This window comes from Melozone crissalis, unplaced genomic scaffold (assembly GCF_028551555.1).
Source record: "Melozone crissalis strain CALT ecotype California unplaced genomic scaffold, PUWL_Pcris_2 ptg000005l_1, whole genome shotgun sequence".
Classification (NCBI taxonomy): Eukaryota; Metazoa; Chordata; class Aves; order Passeriformes; family Passerellidae; genus Melozone; species Melozone crissalis.
Window position 1 is genome coordinate 27,549,436 of NW_026535783.1, and position 24,904 is coordinate 27,574,339.

Here is a 24,904-nt window from a genome sequence, read left to right on the forward strand (position 1 = left end):
CAAGGAGGAGATGAAGAAATGCCCAAGCCCCTGTAAAAGGATACCTTCCTGACACCTCAAGCTCTAGTGTCCTTCTCACTACCACCCTGGAGGGAGTCAGCTTTCCAGATCTTACAGGCATGCTTAACAAGCTGTGACTTTTCTGAGAGCCTGGGAAGATGGTCTCTGGCAGCTGAAAATATGTAGAGTTGAGATGCCTGTCTGTGATGAACAGATATTGGGAATTAAGGGGTTCAGTATCTTTGAGGTCCTGGATTTTTAATTAAATCTCAGGGCTGGAGGCTGGATTTTTCCTTTCTTTCTATTTTTTTGTTTGTTTGTTTTAAGTTCACACTTGAATCAGAAAATGTCATTAATTTAATGCAGTTTTTATAAGGGGGAGGTTCTCTTCTTACAAAGTAACGCTGTGGATGAAATTCTAATGTGGCCTTATCAGACACTGTGCACATCAGCTGGGTATGCTGGTCAAACATCACCTGTGCAGGCGATCTCTATTGAAGATGAGATGCAGGCTTTGCTCCCTGCTGACAGGTCTCAGGAACTCTGAGAACGTGTGCACCCTTGATGAACAGAGCTGCAAAAAATATTGTAGGAAACTTAGAGATCACAGTTGCCTTAAACACTAATCGCAAAATCACAGAATCAACTAGGTTGGAAAAAACTTCTGAGACCATTGAGTCCAACCTGTGATCAAACACAGCAACCAGACCACAGCAATAAGAGCCACGTCCAGTCTTTCCTTAAATACCTCCAGGGACAGTGACTCCACCACCTCCCTGGGAAGCCCATTCCCATGCCCAAAATCACCCTTTCTGTGAATAATTTTTCCTAATGTCTGGCCTCAACCTCCCCTGGTACAGTTTAAGAGTTTGTCTTCTTCTTTTGCTGGTTGTCTGGGAGAAAAGACCAACCCCCACATGGCTGTACCCTCCTTTTAGGGAGTTACAGATGTTGATAAGGTCAACCCTGAACCTTCTCCAGGCTTCCTCAGCTGCTCCTCATAGAACCTATTACCCAGACCATTCACCAGCCCTCCTCTGGACACATTTGAGCATCTCAGTGTCCTTCCTGTACTGGGGGGCCCAGACCTGGACACAGCACTCGAGTGGCCTCACCAGTGCCAAGTACAGGGGCAGAATGACCTCCCTGCTCCTGCTGGCCACACCATTCCTGACACAGGCCAGGATGCCCTTGGCCTTCTTGGCACCAGGGCACACTGCTGGCTCATGTCCAGCCGGCTGTGGACCAGCACCCCCAGGTCCCTTTCTGCCTGGGCCCTGTCCAGCCACACCACCCCCAGCCTGTAGCGCTGCAGGGGGCTGTTGTGACTCAAGGGAAGGACCCAGCACTTGGTCTTGTTAAACCTCTTACTGTTGGATTCAGTCCACCTATCCAGCCTGTCCAGTTCCCTCTGCAGAGCCCTCCTACCCTCTAAGAGATCAATATTTGCACCAAATTTGGTGTCATCTCAAATTTGCTAATGGTGGACTCAATCCCTTCATCCAGACTATTAATAAAGGTATTCAGCAGGACTGGCCCCAGAATTGATCCCTGGGAGGCTCCACTGGTAATCAGCCCCCATCTCTAGATGCAGCACTGTTCACCTCCACCAGGCTTGGCTGTGCAGCCTATTCTGAGCCCAGCAAAGAGTGCTCCTGTCCAAGCTGTGGGATGCCAGCTTTTCCAAGAGTGTGCTACGGGGAGATGGTGTCAAAGGCTTTGCTGAAGGTCACGTAGACACATCCACAGCCTTCCCCTCATCCACCAGTTGGATCACCTGGTCATGAAGGAGATCAGGCTGGTCAAGAACAATCTGTTCCTCCTAAATCCATGCTGGCTGGGTCTGATCCCTCAGCTGCCCTATAGGTGTTGAGTCACCTCACTCAAGATGATCTGTGCCATAGCCTTACTTGGCACCAAGGTCAGGCTGACAGGCCTGTAGTTTCCCATGTGTTCCTTATGGCCCTTCTTATGGCTGAGCATCACATTGGCCAACCCAATCATCAGGCACCTCCCTGGTTACTCAGGACTGATGGTAAATGATGGAAAGCATCTTGGCAAGGTCTTCTGCCATCTCCCTCATCAACCTAGGATGGATCCTGTGTGGTCTCATAGATTTGTAAGCATCTAAGTGGCTCAGCAGGTCCCTAACTGCTTTCTCCTGGATGACAGGGGAAGCTATTCTGTTCCCTGTCCCCATCTACCAGCTCAGGAGGCCTTTTGTCCTGAGGACAAGCTGTCTTTATTGTTGAAAACTGAAGCAAAGAATCAGTCAGTCTTTTCCTCATCTTTGGTAACTATATTTCCCGCCTTGTATAATAAAGAATGGAGGTTTCTTGCTCCTCCAAGATGTGTTAAGATCACTGAAGGACTTTTCTACTTTTCTCACCATGGCAAACTCTCCAAAGAAGCAACTGCTCATCTGTGATGACTGAAGCTCCCCCTCCCTGAACACGCCTCTGTGAAATCCGGGCTGTAAGTTAACCCATGTTAGAGGAACATGAGATAAGATTGTCTGGGTGTTATCTCCGACTTGCAGGAGAAAAACAGATACTGGAGGAGCACTGATACTGGACAGAAAAAATCCACACAGAAAGTCAACCCAGCAACTGTGCTGAAAATCAACTCTGAGTGTAGTCAATAAGCATTAATTCCTTTGTTTGCTAAAATGTATAGGTAGCGAAAAGTTTTGAACACCTTGGGAACCACATCAGCAAGAAGACCAGGGTGAGGAAAGATGCAACAGGATGCTTCCTGGATCCAAGTGCGGTGATAGCTTTTTAGTTAAGCTGTCTCATTCTTTCTCTCCCTCTGGCCCTCCTCTCTGCTATTTCTGTCTGTCTCTCTGCTGTGCATTGACTGTTAAATAAAATCCATACTATTGACTTTGGTGGTGTCTGCGCCTCAGGTGGAGGTGTCTGTCAGTAGTTGGATCATAACAGACATGCTGACACAAAAGACTGCTGCTGAGAGAGGGTGAGATGTGCAGCTGATCCTTAGCCCAGGGATTGGCACTGGAGAAGGCAGGTGCAGCTCCTGGAGTGTTTGTGCATTGGTGTTACATCCCACTTCTATGTGGAAGGGGACAAGATTTGTAGATGTTCACAGATGAAAAGGAATGGCAAAACCCAAAAGGATCCAGAAAAACCTCACAAACTCTTATTAACAAACTACACATTCAGCATGGCAATTGGTATATGTTTTGCCACTGTCTTCTAATAGTAAGAGAAGCAAAAGAATAAAATAATAGAGGGAAGAAGAAGGGAAAAAGAAATCAGGTAGGAGAGGAAAGAAGTTCACGGTCCTGGGTCCAGCATTGATCCAGCCAACAGGTGTCCCAGGTCCTGAGAGAATGCCACCCAGCCTCTCTGGTGAAAGTTATATGGAGAAGTTAGTTATATGGAGAAGTTTTATATAGATAACTATAGATAAGTTTTCCCCATTCTGGGATTAGGTTCCTCACTCTTCATACAAATGAGGTAGCATGTGCAGCCCAGTATTCTGAACTTTTCTGGAAATGGGCTGAGGGGCTTTGTGGGTTTTTTGGTGGTCTTGATTCTCCCTCTATTGGTCTTGCTTGCTCCTTAACCCCTCTCCTGCACTTAAGCTGTTCTTTATGTTGTGTGGTCACCATGGACTCGAACAGGAAATTCAGCTCAAGAATGGTGCTGCCTTACCTTCATACAGCTCCCCTTTCCAGGTACATTTTGTTATAACTTGCCCGCTTCATGGCTGTTGGTGTTTAGGGCATAGCAATGCATTCGCTCTTTACTGCTTAGGTTTCTACATTGGTTAAAAAGCCCAGTTACTATCTGATGGGGACAAAAATAATCCTTAGGGGAGAGGAGGACTTCACGTTCTTAATGACAGGGCACCATCTGCACCATTTTTTTCCCTTTCTCTTGTTTCCCTAGTGTTGTGTTTCTTGCACTTGTAGTTGCAGACTTAAGGTGGCAGATGCTACTTTTCCACTGTAGATATATTTATATCTGTAGGGAAGGCATTGATCTGTACAGAAGGGAGTGTGAAATCCTATTCTCCTAGATGAGGGTGAAGGGTTCCCTGAGTTAAGGGCTGTTGGGAAATGATCAAGCCAGTAGGATTTTATAAAATTTGGATGGAGAGTATTCTCAGAGCAGAAAATACAGGTATCCTTTTTTTTTGCTTACAATTTAACATTTATTAATTCAGTTTAATGAAATTCAAATTAATATAACTCTGACAGAAAGGGTTGTGGTCCACTATAGCCTGAACTGCAGGTGATCCATTCTGCAGTTCAGAACAGTTTTCCCTTTAGGTACTGCAAGATATCCTTCAGCATAATAAAGAATTGCTTCAGCTTTTCACGTGGAAATGGACAGGGTTGTGCTGGCTCTGTAACTGTCGGCTGGGGGGCTGCGGTGTAGGTTGGCGCTGGCGCTGGAGTAACTGCTGGAGTAACTGGCTTCCTTCCCGACATTTTCCAGATCCAGTTGTAGTAGTACTGAGTGGAGCCGAAGACTGTAGGCCGTTTGGGTCTGGCACAGCCTATTCCCCAGCTGGTCACACCAATTTGCCAGAAGACGCCAACGCGCTTGTCTTCACAGACAAGAGGCCCCCCACTGTCACCCTGTAGCAGAGCAGAGAGGATTAAGGTGCTTTTGCATGCCCCTGAAAGCAGAGTTGGCTCCTTTACTCTCCCAGCCCCTGCCAGAACTGCATTCCTGGCAGAGCAAGGCTCTGCTCAAGTGGTGGGACCTGCAGAACCTTGACTCCCTTGGGGAGCAGGATGGGGGCCCCCTGTAATGGGGATTTCTGTCTCCCCTGTGCTTGGATGTTTCAGGGTTCTGGACCCTCACTGAGCAAGGACCCATGGATGGGAAAGAGGACAGAAGCTCCACTGGTGGTGCAGAGCTGGGGCTGGGAGAGCAACTGGTCAGGGAAAGCAGGTGCTAGGTTGTGCTTGGGTGGTGTGATGGGGCTGCCCACACTGCTGGGACTGGGGGACTATAGCATGCTCCTACCTGGCAGGTGCCAACACCGCCCTGACCAGCACACACGTTGAAGTCGAAGATGTACCCACTGAGCCACTCGCTACTGTTGCATAGCTGGTTATTGATGTATTGAACCTTGGCCTGCTGCAGGATATCTCTACCTGATGCTGTGAGCAGAGAAAGGAATGAGTTCCCAGCAGCTCCTTGCCCTCCATTCTCCTGGCCTGTGTGTTGAAATCGTTCCCTACGGCTTGGTTCTGCCTCTAGAGAGCTGTTGGAGTGCTGTGTCACTGCTGTCTGGCGTTGGGCAGCAGGTCAGGCCCATCTCTCCAGAGGCATATGTCCCACAGCCCAACTCTCATTTTGGCCTCTGCTGTCAGGAAGCCCCAGCCATCCCTCCCTGCTGTGCCAGCCATGCCCTCAGGGCACAGGTTCTTTATGGGAACTCACATTTTACAATTCTGTCACCCCAGCCAGCAACGTAGCAGTTGTTCATGTTTGACAATTTCACCGAAGGTGCAGGCAGGCAGGCGGTCTGAATGTTGGACCTGCACCGGACTGGCCTGTCCAATTCAATCAAGGCCATGTCATGGAACTCAAGATTAGGAACGTAGTCTTCGTGCATGATCAGTCGCTTAATCCGGCGTACTTCCACATCAGGGCTTGTTTGGGCCAATGAGGTGGCCCCAAGCACAATGGCCCACTCGCTGAGGGGGCTGGAAGGCAGATGGAGAGAGGGGTGAGGGGATGTAGAATCATGTGCTGTGACAGCCCAGCACTTCCCTGCCTTCTGCTTCCTGAGGCAGAGAGGAAAGACAGAACTACAGACAGTGAAAGTAGACACAAGATATGTTAAGCTGGAGGCTGCTAGGAAGCAGTGGCATGAGCCCACTCTTCTGCCTGAGCAGTCTCTCAGCCGGGCCCTGCAATGGCCTGGTGCTAGGCACACTGCAAGGAAATGGGATGGGAATAGCATGCACTGATGGTGTGGGGATATCCCTGTACCCTGGTCCTCCTTACTTGGTACGGTTGATAAAGCAGTGGGCAGCTGTGAGGAGCCACTGTGAGCTGATGAGAGTCCCTCCACAGACATGTATGGACACAGGTGGGTTCCAGTAGCAACGGACACTGGCAATTCCTGCCCAGGCCCCAGTCCCTGGCAGGACATCTGAGCCGCCCACAACGCGTGTAGAGCCGAGGGTACTACCCATGGGGCGGAGACCACAGGTGTCTCTGTAAGCAGAAAGTCATTACCGTCCTGTGAGAAGGCTTGCACAAGGTTTGGTTGCAAAGCCAGCAGGGCCAGAGGTGGGTGGGCCTGGGCATATGTCGGCCTGTTTCTGCTTGAGCCCTGTAGACAAGCGGTGCCAGCAGCCTGGGCGCTGGTGATAAACTGAGGCTTCTGCCCAGGGTTTTGGAAACTGGTATGGCCACTGGTGACAAGCAGGCATCCTGAGGGAGCCCCCTCAGCCTTTGCCTGGGTCTCCTCAGGTCAAGCCTGGCGCTACTTACCCACAGGTGCCATGGGCAGGCCCGCACAGAGCCAGTAGGATGAGGACGCACAGCAGAATCATTGTGGTCAGACACACAAGTCAGCTGCAAGGAGAGAGGTCTTGTCACCTCCAGTGCTGCTGCCAACGCAGTGCCCACAGAACTGGCACAGCCGCAGTGCCCTTGGCCCCGGAGCTGATGTCACAGAGGGACTGGTTCCATGTTCTGCGCATGGTGCTGGCCTCTGGAGGCGGTGGGGGGAAGGGCAACGTAGAACAACAGAAAGGTCTGGATTGGAAAGTACCTTAAGGATCCACTAGTTTCAAACCCCAGCCATGCACATGGATGCCTTCCACTACACCAGGCTGCTCAGAGTCCTATCCAAGCTGGCCTCAAATGGTAACAGGAATGGGGCATCCATAGCTTCTTTGGGCAGGCAACCTGTGCCAGCACTGTGACAATGATACAAGATTTTACTTGTCATCCAAAAATCCTGCAGAATTTGCAGCAACAACAATTAAAAGCAACACACATTTGGATTTTTAAAAACAATTTGTGAAATTGTTTTCATTTGCTTTACTTGAGACAGAAAAATCAACTAAACAAATGCAACTTGAGGCCTCAAGGAAAAGAAAGTCTCAATGCCTAAACTCTTTTGGGATTGTTTAGAACCTAACTGTGAAGAATTCTAATTAAAAGTCATTTTCCTTCAAGAAGCCAGAGCACCTTTACAATTGAGCCTGTTCATTTAGTTGTTTCCATTGGACTGCTGAACAGCTTACCTCTATTTCAAGAGGTACAGCAGAGGCCATTTCAGTTACTGCCAACAAATTCCTCTCTTTGATTACCAAACTCCAATTTTCTTAGCTTTCTTTGGTGAAGTTCAGGGAGGACCAAAAAGATGGAAGGTTCCTGCCCAGATAGCCAGAGTCCAGTTTCAAGTTCCCTGGTGTGCTGCACAGCACACACACAGAAGGATCAGATGTCAGAAGCCTAAGACACTGCATTTCCAGCTGCTGTCTCCAAGACCTGAAAACCCCTAGGATCTGCATTCCCTTATTACACTGCACCCTTGCCCTTTGGAGGGACCCTTTCCCTTTGGGCATGACTTGCCTGCCCACAGCTGCATTTTGCAAATCCCAGCTCAGGGAGGCCTTGGCTCATACAGGAGAATGAGTGGGACTGCACACATGGCTATCTGTGAAAATAGGCCACTTTATTTCTACAGCAACTAAGTCACCATTGGCCCATTACACACATGTGGAGGAGGAGTGTGGGCAGGACACAGTGGGCCTTTGCCACTGAGGCAACCTTTGGATCAGCAGGCCCCAGAAGGAAAGGGTTGTGGTCCACTGCAGTCTGAATTGCAGGCCATCAATCCCTCCCCAGCATGCCTTAGGCTCCAGGCTGCCTGCCTTCAAGCTGCAGTTTGACTTAAGCCCGAGATGAGGCTGGGCTTTTGTGTCTTTGAACTCAGTAAATCTGACAAAGCCCTTCCCCTGCCTTGGTTACAGGGGAAAAAGGAAACAAAAATATTTATTTCAGTTTGTTGCTGCATTTCTTTGGCTTTCAAGGCAGAAATGCTCTTCATGCCATGCCAACAGTGGTATTTTGGGCAAAGTGAGCATGAGTTTGATACCTTTGGCTTTTGCAAAGGAAAGGGAGAAAAAGAGGGGGAAAAATGAAAGAGAAAAGAGAGAAAAAAGAGAAAAAAAAAAGATACAGAGAAAAAAGGAGAAAAAAGAGAAAAATAGGATAAAGGTTTTCCCTGGAAAACGTGTTTGAACCAAGGGAAGCCTGAACATCATGTGGTACATTTCACAAATTTCACCCTTACAGGTTCTTGAGGACCTTTGTTGTTCATGGCCACATCCCATGGCCAAGTGTGATTTAAGGAGGTCTGCAGCTGTTATCTTTGCACATTGAAAGTTGCTGTGGTCAAAACTGCAGGGTTTTGGTTTTGCTTTGATATTTCCCCCAGCTTGGAAATTCCCCCTCCTCCCCTGCTCCCCTGGGGTTTTTTTTCCCCTTAGGAACAGGGCAGGAAATTTATTTTTGGTCTGAAACTCTCAGGCTCTCCCTCTGTAATAAATACTTTCAGGCTACTACTGCATTCAACATAGGCGGTAGTACAGGGTGTTTTATATGGGTATGGGAAAAACTACAAGCCTGTGTTTTTAGAACGGCGCATGGAGAAGCCATGCCGAGGTGTGGATTGCACGTTATGGTTATGGATTGCATGGAGGCAGGAGTGGATGATGCCTGGGAGGACATAAGAGAGCTGTACATCCCCAGCCCCAGCTTGTACCTTCCCCCTGCTATACAGATGAAGAGGCAGCAACTAACTGGGGAATGATGAGCAATGCTGTCAGTACTCAGTATGAGAAGTCAGAAAGGGATGTCTGCTAAGGGCCATCAGTAGAAGGGCCATCAGTGTTGTGGGTCTGTCCATTGCACAAAGTCCCTACACCTGCTGCACAGTGTTACAGCATGTGCAGCAAAATACGCTGTGATGCTACATTAATAAACAGTTATTTCCACAGTCTTTAAAAAATATTAGAGCTTTTAAACCAAGGGAGAAAGCCTCCCCAGAAGCTCTAGTGTGAGCCTTCACCACAGGGCTGGACAGCTCATAGGTGGATTTCTCACAGAGGCTGCTCCTAACTTGGAGAGGTCAGAAGAATGATGTGATGGGGTGCAGACATTGTTCTGTGATTTTTTTTTTTTATTCTTGAGCTGATCATCATGGGGCTGATTTGATCTTGTCACTTTGTGCCATGCAAAGATTTTTAAAAAAAACCTGAGTTTTTTATTTAATGAGTCATGAACAAATTGGAGTTGTTCAGCCAAAGCTGAAATTTGAGAAGAGGTTTAATTTCAGGAACACTTGCTGCCTGCGCTTGTTGCAAAGCTGGAGCAAACTGGACTTCAAAGAAAGGACAGGACTGCACCATTAAGGGATACAATGAATATGAAATCAAGAGAAGTTGGTATTTCTTCCTTGGATGGATGCACTGATTTAACGGCGGTTTCTGCATCAGCTGGCTCCCCAGTATCGAGACAGATGCCACTTTTTTGCAGACCTCTGAATCCTGTGCAAGGATGTGCAGATACCACTGATCAGGCACAACCACTGGCATCATGAACCCCACAGCTGAAAGCATCAGAAAGATGAGGCATTTGCTCCAACAGAGCAGGACGACTGCAACAATCCAGATCACTCACTAATCTCCTGGGGGCTATGTGGGGACCTTCTGCAGGCAGGTCCATGTGGCTAGTTGTTCTTGTGAGGGACAAGTGGTGTTGTTTAGCAAGATGACCTTTTCCCAGACTTTTTTTTTACATTTAGGGAAGTTTAAGCACGTATTTTAGCTAAACACAGCTTCCTTAGAGGGATCCTGCCTTTAAAAATGGAAGTGTGGGGAAGAAAGCAATCTATCCTTATGCAGAGATGAAACAGATGTTTCTCCTCCATGGCTCTGGGCAAACCTGCACAGACCTAGGGGTAAGGACCTAGCCCAGTAATAATAGCTGAACTGGTGCACATCTGCTGCCCACTTTGAATGTGAGCACAATAGCCACAGTAACAGGATGGAGCTTTGTCTTCTGTCCCCAGGCACCCCATTCCAGTGGGTACAGTTCATCCTCAGGACCAAGTAGGATGAGCAGCACATCCCTCATGACTTGTTCTCTGAGCTGGATGAAAGCTGTATGAGAGAGGCTGAAGATGCTGAGTGGAAAGAAATGGGAAGGTAAATCCCTGCTGCTGGCTGTGATGGGAGAGAAGTGCCCACAATGGCAGTATCCTTGGGCTCTGCCTTCTGCTCTCTGAAACACTTTCTGCAGCTGCAGGTGCTTGCTGATCTAAGCAGCTCTCTGCTCTTGCCACCACTGAAATTTAGCAATGGAGTTGGAGATATGGAGCTGAAGAGGAAGTAAAAGACAGTATCAAGTGCAGGATCAAGCCCTGTGAGGCCTCTCTGTCCTTGCACAGCCTCTGAGTTGAGGAGCTGCACCACTAATGAAAGGGGGCTGCTGTGTCAATAGTATCAAAGGCACTGAAGGTAATGTGCAAGCCACATTCCTCTGGGAGTGGCCAAGCTTGGTTTGTCACACAACCCTTCTCTCCCAAATCAACCGTGCCCCAATGCCACATCCTTTTTTGGAAGTCCTGCTGGATCTTCAAATTCTGTAGTTATCCCTCTAGCATTGCTAAGGCTGGCTCATTAAGTAAATTCCTAAGGCATCTAAGGAAACATTTGCTTACTACACTTCAGCTATTAGTCTGCATTTTGTACAGCCCCTAATAGGGGGTGTCCTACATGTGGTAATCTCACTTACTAAGTACTACTTATCTATACTGAGAATTCCATAATCCTGCATTACCTGGGTTACCTTGAACAGTTCAAGTTTTTGAACTGCACCTCTGGCTAAGCTTTATTAGCCTTACTCACACTACCTCTAACCAGAATCCAGCTAATGGGACATCCAACTCTCTCTGGCTCTCAGGGTGGAGTGGCAGTCCTCACCTTCCCTTGGAGGCTTTTTCCCAGTGCTCCCAACACTGGGTTTCTGCTCTCTGTCCTGCACTGACATCTCACCCTTTTCCTGACCCTCACCCTGCCCTAAGCCATATCCAACAGGAACTGTGACAGCAAAGGCAGTCTGCCTTGCACCAGCCCTTTGATATTTCAGTCTTCATCAATTCCCAATACACTCAAAAAAGGAGAATTGTACTTAAGCATTTCTCATGGAAGGAGGAACTGACTCCAATACAACTTATTAATAGGGCTGGAGACTCCCTAACAGAAAAACCATTTTAAAACCTCTACAACTGACATAACAAAAGTATGCATATGCTACAAATGGTAAAATGAAAAAACCTCCCCAACTTTCCAGATTTTATTTGTACACTTTCTTGTCTGAAACTCAGCTCCATGTTATTGCTTCATAGTTGTCACTAAAGCATTTTAATAGAATAGTGACAATTTTTAGAATTCCAGCGCAGAAATCAGGAGGAAGATGGGATCCTCTTCCACAGTTTTGATTTTAAATTTTTAAAGACTCAATACTGTGGCCAGGAATGAAATAAAACACATGTGAGGGGGCAGCAGAGATAGAAAAGTGGAAGTTTACAACTGACTTCTAATTTAATTTAAGAAGTGACTAGGAAGAAAAAGATGGCATATATATGTACATATACATACAAACACACACATAATATACACAAATATTCAAAGATGGAAATAGCATTTCTGTAGAATTTGAAAGATTTAAAATACAGAAGGAATCAAAGAAATAACACACGGAGTATAAAAATTCCAAGAATGTACTTAATTGCAATTCTCATTCCATAATTTAACAGTTAAAAATCGGCTAGCATGAAACCACAAAAGATACAATGGTAGTGAAATGAAAAGATAAAAAGTATGTTTATTCTTGCATGCATTGAGTATATATATACACTGTAACTCCAAAATGGCTTTTTTCACCACTTCTGAACGACACAGATTGCACTGCAGGTATTGCATCTTTATAGTGTTGCACATTAGGGTTTTAGCTCCTATTCTTTAAATGATTTTGAGGATTTGTCTCGCAAGATTTTTTACAATAGTGGAGAAACAAATCGTTAGGATCTAAATTAGAAGCTTCCCTAAAACTAAGGCCATGAAGAGAGAACAATGATGACAAATTACACTGTGATTTCCAAGTTATCAGGCAATGAAAGACCAGAAGCTTACAAAAATGAAGTGACTGACTGATCTATCAACCGCAAATGCTCTGCATCAAGTGGTGAAATTGAAAGTCAGTAGTGAAAAGGGCACAAATCAGTATCAGTCTAACAGATGAACTAACCTGAAAAAATACAACTCTGTGCAGCTGGTCAGAGACCAATACTGCAAAATCAGTTAAAGTTCAACAATTAATGATGAGATTCTCAAAACTATCTGATCAATTCAGAGTACAAGTTCCAAAGCCACACCACGGTTTCTGGAAATCTTATCTCTAAAATGCTTGGCTTTGCTGTTTCTTCTTTTCCATAGTACCATCCAGCCACTTTTACATATCAAATTGTATATTATAAGATTTTTTTTAGTGTGTAATTCCTAAAGAACACCATGAAAATAAAAAATCCAAACTTAAATTGAATTGGAATTGTATTTATTTCACCTCTTAAACTTTATAACATTCAGTACTACTTACATATCTGAAATATAATTCTGTTTCACAACAGCTTCTATATCTACAAATGTGGAAACCACATACAGTTTTGCATTAGGAAAAAATCCACTGCTCAATGGAGCAGCCTGCAAAGAAGTCACGGTAACTCTTTCTTTCTTACCTGTCAGTATTAACCCTCTGCCAAGAAACTATAACACAACTTCAAAGGAAAGAGCATAAGTTTCACATACAAAATTATATTTAATCATTTGTGCAGATGTTTGGTCAACAGATGAAAACAGTTTTAGGGTAAGTACTTATATATTGCTCAAAATGCTTCAAGGAAAATAAAAATTTATCTGAGACATGCCCTGAGCGATCTAGATTCCTTAATAGTGCAATGTTGCAGTGATCCTCGTTTCACCCTGGCTTTTGCAAATGAAACACAATAACTGCTCACAGAGCTCCTAAATGGCTGACACAGCACAGTATTATATGCACTACAGCAGTTCTTGTAGCTTTGCCAAGTTTCTCTCCATCCACTGGATATTGAGTTGAATTGTGTCAATTGCCTCTTTTACACAATGCAGTTGAGAACTCTCTTCTGATTTTGACTCAAAAAATGACTTGACCTGCATAGCAAGAATAAAGAAAGAAAAAAAAATCTTAATTAAAATCAATATTAGCCAGATAAATAAGTTCTGCAGCAAAGGCTATACAGACATGTTGCAGCAAATCTGTTTTTGAGAATTGTTTGTATCTATGCAGTAAGCAAACCTCTCAAAGGATTTCCCAAAATGCAAGGAAAGCATTTTTCACACATACAGCACCAATAAATCATTTGGTTTCAATATGTCATTTCATCAATAAACAGATATTCATTTACCATATCACAAAGCCAACAGAAAGTATGCAGAGTTCTGAAAAAGGAGTGCTATTCTGTGACAAAGAATTGGTTGTTGCAAGCAACCCTCTCCAGCATTCTGGAACAGCCCCCACACCCAATCATCATTATAACTATCAATGCTAACACCTAAAATATTATGGATCAAACCATTAACACCAACCTCTACCAAATTATCTGAATGAAAACATTAGACTAAACCATAAACAATTCTTGATACATTAACTTCAAGGCCTTCTTAGGGAAGACAACAGAGCTTTCTGAAAGCTATTAAACAACTCCTGACTGATTCTCAACTTCCACAATAACTCTTTGGGATTGATGATGGAAAAAAACAGCAAAAAGCAGTTTTTATGGCACAGTATCACATTTCAGAGATACAGAAAGCAAATCTTGTCTACAAAATCTAGACCAAAATTACATACAGATCAAGTCATTACTTTGTGAGACAGTGTGTTCCAGTGTACAGGAAAATAGAGCAGTATAAACCAATAACTGGGTTCAACTCTGTAATGCAACTCTGTCACAGACTCAGTATATAATCTCCCAGTGTCTATGCATATATTTACCATATGTGAAATAGGGAAAGCAACTGATAGGGAAAGAAACTGATATACGTACTCTCAACAGTATGTCAAGGATATAAATAAAATGCGAACATGTGTTTTCCTCATCCTTCAACTAAATGAAAACAGCATTGGCACTAGAAAATAACCCTTTCTGGTAGATTGTGCCACCAACCTCAAGCAGATGTGCCTTTGTTGCAAACTGAGAAGCTGACCAGGTAATGATATTCTGGATAGTATATGAGCCTAGGTGAAACCTGTAAGACAAACAAATATTTTCAGCCAGGAGACACTTTAGGATGCAGTTTTGGCTTATGCATGCATTCTTTTCTACTTTTTCTACTTTTTTGTTTAGTAGTTCGAAAATATTAAAAGCACCTAAATACAATACCTTACATTACAATTACATACCTTATTTTTCAAAAGAAATAAATGTTCTTAGAAATACAAGCCTCTAGCTCCCTATTCCCTCTAAAATGTAACATCAGAGCAAGAGCCATGGAAAATTTTCAAACTTCTATCAATAACAGATCAAATAGTAAAGAACTGAGGACACCACACAGTGAATATCAAGATCTGTATCTGTGGTATGTATATGTTCTAAAGCTCTACCAGAATTGAATTTGCAACCAGGTTTTCCTTCAAGTGAAATAACTGTAATATTGGTTATAAAGAGCTTGCTAGAGCAGAAGTTTTCACAGAGGAGAAACTTTTCAATCAGAATGAAACTATTTAAAATCAAATCTGGGATTTAGAAACGGACGTTTCTAGTATTGTTGGCTTTCTGAAGACTTGGGGGGCCAGCTTTCCTGCTGGGTATCCTTCAAGGACAGTGAAAGACAACATATTTCTGAAGCAAGTGGGATATTTTGGTTACTTGGTTTTAGGAGTGGCAATTCAGAAAATATAAATGCTGAATTATTTCCCTGGAATCCATTTGAATCTGTTTGATCCACATAAATATCTTTCAACTGAACCAATCATTTTAGAGACAGCAACCTTTCAAGAGAAATTAGGATCAAGATTGTTCAGAATTACTGTGAGGCTCTAGGATGATGGTTGAGAGTTCAAATTTAATGTAGCAAGTTATATTTGCAAACTCTGATTTTAAAACATGATTTAGAATTTTAATATGAATATTCTTATATGAACACTCATATTTATGGTCTTGTTTGAAACAAAGAAACATGTGCTTTTGCCACTGTGAGGTTGAAAGTTTCAGCTGCATGAAAAGCCTTACTTTCGTGTAAGCTTTTCCCAGTTCTCTTTGACGAAGTCCCAGGCCAGCAAATATCCAGGCAAACTCTGGCTAACGGTTGATATGATATGTGAAAGCTCCTGTGACCTGATGATTTCTCCTTCAAGACTGTTCTGCATTAGCCTAGGAGACAAAGCATATGCAAAGAGACAGGAAAAATCCCCATGATTCCTATGTTCACATGGGTTTCCTAAAAGTCCTCAATTAGATGGAAAAAATGATATAACACATCAAGCAAGGAAATTCTAGCACCTGGAAGAAATCAATGTTACATTTTATTACAACAACTCTATTTACTTAAGATTTAATTTCCAGAAGTCAGAATGACCTTAGCAAGTACCTGAATTTTCACTGGGCTTGGCAAAGATGAAGTAAATTCTAATAACTTGTAAAAGAAAAACAAAACATTGAAGATGTAAGAGAGGGAAGCTGAAGATGAAATTAGCAGACAAGTCTGCATTGTCCATGCAGTATTAAGATTTAGTCTACAGAGAGGAACATAATGTAAAGTCAAATTTTCACCCAAATAAAGAAATGGAAAAAGGAAGAGCAAAAAACCCCAAACAACAAATATACCTCAACTAGTTATTATTTTGATTATAAATATTTATCAATCTTTTAAGGCTCTATAGAGCAGTCTGCAATTTTGCTACCTGCACTGCAAAATCTGAAATTCTGTGTTACCAGTAGTGCAAAGCCTGTAAGTTAAATTCTCTTCTCTTTATGCATATTCAGAATTTGTTTTTTTGTGTTGCTCTGTTACATAAGTTATTTTTAAGTGAAAAATACAAGGTTCTTTGTGTGCATGGAAGCCTGTGCAAAACATTTGGATGGATCTTCTTTAGCAATCAGAAATTTTTTCAACAATAGAAAAAAGGAAATGCATTTTTCCTGGAAGATTTTATCACTTTTAATTTACACAGCATACAACTTTTTGGCTCCTTCATACCAGATCAGCTTTCTGGCATCTTCTGTGCTGGCCAAGGCTTCAATCATTTTGCTTTTCTCTGCTTCAGAAACTGAAGAGAAATACATCTTCAGGAGGAATTCCCAGCCATCATCAGACTTGGCACCAACTGCAAATATGGCTTTCATAACATCACTAGGCAGACTACAGGGAAAAACAAAAACAACAAAACAAATAAACATAGGGGGTACAAAAATGCTCACCTGAGGAAAGAAGAAAGAAGTTACAAAATTAAAATATTAACTTGAAGGAGATGCCTCTCTTTGGAGCAATTTGATTCTGTAGCAATTGTTAAGATTTGGCATTACTGAATTCATGCCAATCTAATACTTTCAGTCACTAGGAAAAAGCAAATCATTTCGCCACATGAAAACAAAGTAAATTGTACACAAAATTGAGAATTTTCTACAGTTAAAAATGCACATGGATCCACAGCAGAAGGAATTCTGCATGATAAAAATGTGTGCTTTGGCTTTGCCACTAGGTAATGTTCTTTCAGCATGCAGCTCAGGAAATGCAGATGAAAAAATATTTATGGCTGGTTTTGCAGCTAAAACTAAATGAGAATGGAGACAAGTCTGGCACAGTCACTCTCTCATTGTGAAACAGCTATTACTTCTACACATGGAACAGTTAAAGACAGAATCACATTCTTTATCAATACTAAGTCGGTTGTAGTGGTGTGGTGGGGTTTTTTTTGATTGTTCTGTTTGCTGTTGGGGTGCTTTTCCCAAGTACAATGGTGGCAATGTAACAAGAAAGAAGATGGGAAAAAGAAGTAGAAGCTCAGTTTTTGTGGTACCTTACTGTTCCATTAGACTTCATCCAAGTCTCAAACATTCTAGCGGCAGTTGTTCTACAGTTTCTTATATCATGGGTGCAGGCAAAAGCCAGCAGTGTTGACCGGAGCTCTCGTTCAGACAGGGTCCCATCATCTGTCCAGTACTGTTGATCCATTTTATCTCCAAGCAAGTGCTCTATCCTACGCTAAAGGAGGAAAAAGTTACTAGCAATAGCTAATCCCTTCCAAGAGGATTTTCTATATAGAAAATTAGTTTAAAGTAAGAAAAAATAAAAATTAAAAGGTTGAGCTTTTGAACTGTGGAAGCTAAATATGGTAGTTTCTCATCTATATATTACAACTTACACATGCTATTTCTTAACTGTAGGAATGAGTATCAGATATCACATAAATCTGAAAGATGGGCCAGATTACATGTTAAACTGCACATGGAAACTGAAGACTCCTCTCTGAGCCTCCTGTAATCAGCTTACAATCACAAGCACTACAACTTCTGTATGTTCAACTGCTTTTAACTTCACCAAGTCACAGTAAATACTCCTTCATTTAGGACAAAGAAACAACTTTTACATGTCTATAGCCAAACACCCTTCAGTTTTGTAGTTCTGTAGCTTGCCAAAACCACAGCCAGATGTGTGATCACCCACCATATTTCAGCTGAAAATTTTGAACTTAAATAAAACTGCATAGACACTGCATTGCAACCCAGAGCTTGGGCTGTTTATAGCAGATTCTTAACAACTTTGGGTAAATTAAAACACTGCTTTTTTCCTTATGTTTCCTTAAGCGCTCATGAATTATCCCTTCCTAGCATAAAGAAAAAATGTCTGTTATTTTACCTAATAATTTTCTTATAGACTAAATCACTTTACTGATGTTTTATACTGCAAAGCAGCAAAGGTCATTTTAAACCAGTAGATGAATATGGACAAGAAGCTTCATAATAAGAAGGTATACAGAGAAATGAAAGATATATACTCATCAAGAACTGAACGTACAATATTGATTTCACTGTCAAGTCTGTAGAATTACATTGCATTATTCCTTTACACAACTGGAACAGGACAATGACAACCATCCTTGTGTTTCTATTTATACAGAAAACAGTTCCAGTTTTTTATCTTGTCTCTCTACAAAGCAATTAGATCTACAATCTCTAGCCACTGTAACTTTTGAAAATAACTCTTCTGTACAAGAAAAGTATATGGAATCTGTTTAATTACATATTTGTACAAAACTGACCTGTACGGGCACTTTAAGATAGCCCCAGACACCACTGCACCGCACTCCCTACAAAACATTTTGGGGCATATGCGTACGGTACAGAAACAGGGGAAGGAGAGGGTAAGAAGCTGGTGCAAAAAATGTAGCATTTTGGTAAGAGACCATTAGAAAAAGCTGGCAAGACTGGCAACTCTCCAGAATCCCCATCCAACTTAGTAAAATTAATGAATATGTTCAGCAGTCAACATGTAAAAAGAGAATGTAACTATAAAGAACATTACAGCTAATTATTTAGAATTATAATTTATGAAAACCTAAGACATACCATGACTCGTGCTGCCAGTTCTTGTTCACCTTTTTTGTCTAAAAGGCTGTATATAAAACTCAGCTGGAACAAAGCTTGAGTAAGTGGTGCAGTGCTGTTCTCTTTGTTGAGGTAATCAATCAACTCAAAGGCCTTTTCCAGAGACTCTCTTCCTAGACTATGGGTCAATGAACACAAACATTAAAATGGATTACGAAACAAAAGCACTTCCTGAAACAAATCAGAAGTTATGCTTTCTATTACACTAACAGAGAGAGAAGTGGATAGAGGGGGTGACATAAGAAATAACTTACATGTAGAAATATTCACATTTTAACTTCAGCAAGATTACAACAAAGCAACAATGGCCACTAACATGCCTCCAGTTAACAAATATTGAAAATGGGTAAGGAAGTGTGGCAAGGATGTCTGAAAATATTTATCACAAATAAGGGTATTCAGACAGAATAGCAGTTTCCAAAAAGACAATCCAGTATGTTCCACCTCGCCTGCTTCTGATAGTGGTGGTGAAACACATGAGAGGGCACCAGTAAAAATTTAAGAGGGAAATAGCTTACTTTTCTAAAGTGAAGCACTAGAGTACAGGAAAACAGTTAGCAGGCAGATTACTGGACACTAAAGAAAACAGTATCTTCCACAAATGGAAACTATCATGTGACTCTCTGTGATCCAAACAAACAGATGATGCTATAAAGAAGAGGGAGATACCATCTAGAGCATCAGTGAACAGTTCCAACAAGGCTATTGAAGACTGAGTTAAACTTCCTCTAAAGCAGCTGTCTCTAGAAACTAAATCTGATCTCCTCTGACTTGGAAAAAACTTGAAACACATATTAAATACCTTTTCCAATACCAAAGTCTTACCGTGCAAGGTTGAAGATATTGTTGATCAAATTTGCTCTGTCATTAGGACTCAGAGCAGTGTGGTTTTTTTTCAAGAGATCAATCAGTGTTTTCCAGTCTTCAGCATAGTGTACTATGTAATAGCCATTCATGTCCACATTGAATTTTATCCATTCCACCTCTTCTGGAAGTTCAATGACAGCTAGTAGACAGACAATATGTTATCAGCTGAAACAAACATTTAACAACTGTTTGTCCAAATCAAAGTCTATGAAGTAGACTAGTACCAGAGAGACAGCAAATTCTTTCCCACTATTTTCCCCTATAATGACAAAGGAAAAGCCAGTAAGAAGGTTTTGAAAGACAGCTTAAAAATTCCAGGCTGTACTTCCTCATCCCTCTTCCTACACCTGACTGAATGAACATTATCACAGTCCGCCCCAAGTTGCAGCAGTTAATTTTTCTCCTTTTGTCCAGGTGTTCTTTCAAACAGCCCCACCTACAGTTCCAAATACAATATTTTCCTACACAGTTAAATAAAATAAACATTTCAGTGGAAAGTTACTTCCTAACATTTCAGCAACCTAGCAGATTAACTTTCACATAACTTGCTCTCTAAAGAACATTTGAGAGTTTGAGAGACTGTGTGTATGCATTGTGATGAAAAGCATAGGCTTTTACAAATTTCAAACCTATGATTCTGTTCCAGTTGCTGTCATGTATTTATACACAGAATGCTACAGGGAACCAGCTCTCTGATGATGACAACATCAGCAGTGCTCTGCTCCAGATCTCTGAAATTATTTTGTACTCTGTATGCCTTCAGCTTCACATCTTACTCAAGGGTGCTCTGAAATCATGTACCTGTAACACAAAATTAACTTACTACCAAAGCTTTTAGTCACATACCTGACTTCTGATCCAGTAAATATGCATTAGTGCAATGGGTGAAGTTGCACCTACTTGTTATGTAAGTGAGAGGAATATGCCACAGGTAACTGCAAAGGAAAACAAATGTTTACTGATGAGTTAGATACATATTATCTCCCTTGAATGGTTTGTTTTAATTTTCTGTAATATAATTTAATGTATATAATTTTGTATACTAATAATACTAGCATCACTGAATGCTGGGTAGAATAATAAAGTATAAATCTCCCTTACCTAATCAGAATATGATGAAAGAATAAATGCACAGCATGTACAGAAATTATTTTTTAAATCCCACCATGTTGAAAAATGAGTAAATTTTATAGAACAGACTAGATTCAAAGAGACCTTTTAAGGTCATCTAGTTCAGGTCTCCTGCAATAAGTAGGAACACCATCAACTAGATCATGTTGCTCAGAGTCCCATTCAACCTGGCCCTGAATGTTCTCAGGGATGGGGCATCGACCACCCCTCTGGGTCACTGTTCTACCACCCTTATAATAAAAATACTATTCCTTATATCTAGTCTAAACCTACCCTTTTTTATTTTAAAACCATTATTCTTTGTCCTATCATGGCAGGACCTGATTAAAAGTCTGTTCCCATCTTTCCTTTAAGTACCTGAAAGAATGCAGTGAGATTTCCCCAGAGCCTTTTGTTCTCCAGGGCGAACAGCCCAAATTGTCTGAATGTCCTTGTATAGGAGAGGTGTTATGTCCATCTGATTGTTTTTGTAAATCGACTCTGGACTCACTCCAACAGGTCCATGTCCTTCCTGTGCTGGGACCCCAGAGCTGGCTGCAGGGCTCCAAGTGGGCTCTCACCAGAAGAGAGTGGAGAGGCAGAATCCCCTCCCTCCCCTGCTGCCCATATGGCTTTGGATGCAGCACAAGATACAACTGGAATTCTGGGCTGTGAATGCACACTGCTGGCCTGTGTCCAGTACCACGATTCCCCCAAGTCCTCCACTGCAACGCTGCTCTTGATTTGTTCATACCCAAGCCTGTGTTGATACCAGAGGTTGCCCTGACCAAGGACCCACTGCTTGAACTTGTCCAGATTCCTCTGGATGGTATCCCTTCCCCCCCAAGCCACACCAACTGCTTGGCTGTTGGACCACTCGGCTTGGCGTCACCTACAAATTCTCTGCGGGAGCACTTGATCCCACTGTATACATCACCGGTAAGATCTGAAACTGCACTAGTCCCTGATGCATTCCACTTTTCCTTGTACTTCTTTCCCAGTTCCAGCACGCTAGGTGGCTAGTCCAAAACCATACAGACAGTAAATCTCTGGCTGCATTAGAAATTCATCCAGTATGATTTTTACCTGAGTCCAACGTTGTTTTTCTGATCTTTTACAAGTTCTAACTAAAATTAAAAAATTATCCAAGTACAAGACTCAAATTCCAAATCATAGTATAGAAACCAAATTCATTGCACAGCAGAAAGACTTTCTTAAGTGAACTGCAAGCTGGAAGAAAAATGCTAAGAAGGCTCATAACGATGATAAGGACTTGGCTATTTAGAGAAAAACATAAATCTGAGTGGGATGAAAGAAGCTGCACATATTAATCTGATTTTGACAGGGGTCCTCTCTATGTATGACTCACACAGACTACTCTTTTTCTGAACCTTTTCATACATGCCCCAAATTTACATCAACTAGAAGCAGAAATTACTTAGCTTAAAAATCCTTCCCTTCTTCCCTTACCTTTCAACCCCACATTGCTTTTCTTTCTCTGCATAACAAAAATGAAACAGAGCCCTCTAAATTCCTACATTTCAAGAGACAAATTTCTTTCACAGACATATTTTTCTGCAAGGTGATGCAATGGACTTAGCTCCTGTTAAATCTAAAAAACTGAATAAAACCAGCAAAATATCAAAAGAATTCACACATATTTTTGTTAGAAGACGCTGTCAAGGGTCATAAGATGAGTTACATTTGCAGTAAACATAATTTTAAAACTACCAACTGCCATATCTTTGCTTCTTCAGTATCAGTGTACGTATTTCCCTTTAGGTTTTGGTACAATAGATATTGCCTCTGTTGTACATTCAGTCATTTGTTGTCATGTAGTAGTGTCATCTTAAAATTTCAAAGCCAAGAAAGCATTGATTCCAGTTTCTCTACATTCTTGTAGCAAAGCCCAAAGTATACAACTGAATTTTGGAAGTCAGAAGCAGAGGCTCTAAAGTAGGATACATGCATCTCTAACTTCTGTGAAACTTCTGCAGCCTGCCTTTCTTTAGAGTCTTGTTAAACACACAAAACTTTCTCAAATGTAAAGAAACCTTTACTTATGAGATCTGCCTTTTGGTATTGAAAACCAACTCATGACGTCAAGCTTAAAAGCTTCAGGAGAAGGATGCATGTAATTCAGATTACAAAGGGTGTCCCTGATTTTTACCAGTTGCTTCAGTGGAAATAGACATGCACCTTCAGGCAGATACTAGATGAATTCTCTGTTACTACCTGCCTACAAAGGGAACACTAAAATGCCTGAATACAAGTCAGAAAGATGTACAAACTTAAGACAGCAGCTTACTTTTAATGGATAAAAGGTATTAAGAAGGTAATAACCTTGCATCTGATGTCCAGTTTTCTGGTTCCACACGATACACGAATTTCTCCTGTTGTACTGAAATAATCTTTCCCTTTCGGACAACTGTGACTAAAGGAAATCCTTTATGCACAATCCAAGTCTTCATCATTTTTTTTACATCTAGTGTTCCATTGGTAATCTGTAAAAACAATCATAACATAAAAAGCAAATGGAGAACACTTAATTTTCTTCTTAAGTTACCAAGTAAGTGGTTGCATGATTTTGCACCTGGAAACAATCTACTTTGCCAGTGAACTTGAAAATTTCCCTCCACTCTGAGCCCCCGCCATCCAGACAGTTCTTAACCCAATAAAGAGTGCACTGCCCAGGCCATGAGCTGCCAGCTTTTCTAGGGAAATGCTGTGGGAGACAATATCAAAGGCTTTGTTGAAGGTCAGGTAGACAACATCCACAGCCTTTCCCCCATCCACCAGGTGGGTCACCTGGTCATAAAAGGAGACCAGGTTGGTCAGGCAGGCCTGTCCCTCCTAAATCCATGCTGGCTGGGCCTGGTTCCCTGGTTGTCCAGTATGTGCCCTATAATGGTACTAAAGATGATCTAGTCCATGACCTTCCTAGGCACTCAGTTCTGGCCAACAGGACTGTAGTTCCCCAGACCCTCAGTCCTTCTTGACTTTTCTCCACCCTCCCTACCCTGGCCTCTCTGATTCCCGCAGCCTTGCTGACGCTAATCCTCACTCTCTTCTACCCAAGCCCTTGCTTTACTGACCCCTTTACACTAGTTTTAAAATTAGACACAGCCTTATACCTGCCTTATAATTTGAGAGCTGCCTGTACAGTCTGCTTTCCCAAAATTTCATCACACTTTTTAAGACAGAAGCTATCACAAAGTTACATTAGTAGAGAGTAACCCAAGACACAACATAACACAAGACCTCTGTGAGGCTGGATATAGCTATTCCTTGAAAGCAAATCTTATCCTGAATTTTATTACTTTCATTCTGATCTTAACACACTACCCATGTAATTCTAGAGAAGATATGTCCATTCTGGATGGACATGCAGGGCAGTACATATTCACTCATAGTGCTTTTTTGGGATGGTATGCAATGTAGCCCTAGAAGCTTCAGTAAACTTCTCCCTATCTATATGAAAGAATTTTGGAGTAAAATGAGCAAAAAATTCAGAGTGCTTACCTGCAGTTTATTATCAAACTGCAGTTTTTAATCAACAAGGAAATAAATAAAACCTACAATACTCTTTAGAGAAGTTGAGGGGAAAAAAAAAAAAAGAACAGTGTGTCCAAGATGGATACCTCATTCATGCTGTCCCACAGGTCATCACTCTGGGCAGTTCCATAGCTGTGATTATGCAAGTATACCTCAATGCCAGCTTGGAAAACATCCTTAGTGAGATAATGCTTCAGCATCAAAAGAAGTGAAGCCCCCTTTAGGTAGAAAAAAAAAGAAAATTTATCAGTAAATTCAAGTTACAGAACTTTTAAAAGCATATGCATATTATAGCTCTTTCACAGGAGTAAATCAGAAGCTAGCAGATTTTATTCCAAATAATAACCTTCAAATATTTACCTTTAAACTCAGTTTCCTTGGGAAAATATTCTTTTACTATTTCACAAACTCCAAATACAGTTACAGAAAACACTAATGTAGTTTGAAAATTTTTCCCAACTGCTTTGGGAAAAATATTTTAAAGGCTCAAACTAAATTACAAAATGGACTAGTAGAATTTGACATTTTTTCCAACCAATATAATCTGAAAAATATTGCCTTCTTACTCATATGTGTCTGCTGGCTGCCATTTTTCATTAGTAATACTCATCTGTATGGTACAGAACTGCACTTCTGAGTAGGTGTTTAACAGTCATATGAT

The 24,904-nt window shown here is 41.9% G+C and overlaps 2 protein-coding genes across 3 annotated transcripts in view; both read right to left on the reverse strand.

Moving 5' to 3' along the window:
* Positions 1–4,276: 4,276 nt before the first annotated feature.
* Positions 4,277–6,547, reverse strand: LOC128945628 (acrosin-like). The gene is made up of 5 exons (XM_054289389.1): positions 6,486–6,547; positions 5,994–6,206; positions 5,424–5,689; positions 5,004–5,140; positions 4,277–4,609 (listed from the first exon to the last, which is right to left on the reverse strand). The coding sequence occupies exons 1-5, from the start codon at positions 6,545–6,547 to the stop codon at positions 4,277–4,279; spliced, it is 1,011 nt and encodes a 336-aa protein (XP_054145364.1).
* A 5,322-nt stretch (positions 6,548–11,869) lies between these two features.
* The window catches only part of LNPEP (leucyl and cystinyl aminopeptidase), a 49,990-nt gene continuing 36,955 nt past the window's right edge, over positions 11,870–24,904 (reverse strand). For both annotated transcript variants that reach the window (XM_054286822.1, XM_054286830.1), the window contains 10 exons: positions 24,330–24,461; positions 23,032–23,192; positions 20,425–20,513; positions 19,537–19,717; positions 18,673–18,829; positions 17,124–17,308; positions 16,304–16,465; positions 15,337–15,477; positions 14,272–14,353; positions 11,870–13,258 (listed from right to left, as the gene is read on the reverse strand). In XM_054286822.1, the coding sequence (XP_054142797.1) occupies positions 13,127–13,258; positions 14,272–14,353; positions 15,337–15,477; positions 16,304–16,465; positions 17,124–17,308; positions 18,673–18,829; positions 19,537–19,717; positions 20,425–20,513; positions 23,032–23,192; positions 24,330–24,461 (1,422 nt within the window). In that variant the 3' untranslated portion in view covers positions 11,870–13,126. The remainder of the gene's footprint in view (positions 13,259–14,271; positions 14,354–15,336; positions 15,478–16,303; positions 16,466–17,123; positions 17,309–18,672; positions 18,830–19,536; positions 19,718–20,424; positions 20,514–23,031; positions 23,193–24,329; positions 24,462–24,904) is intronic.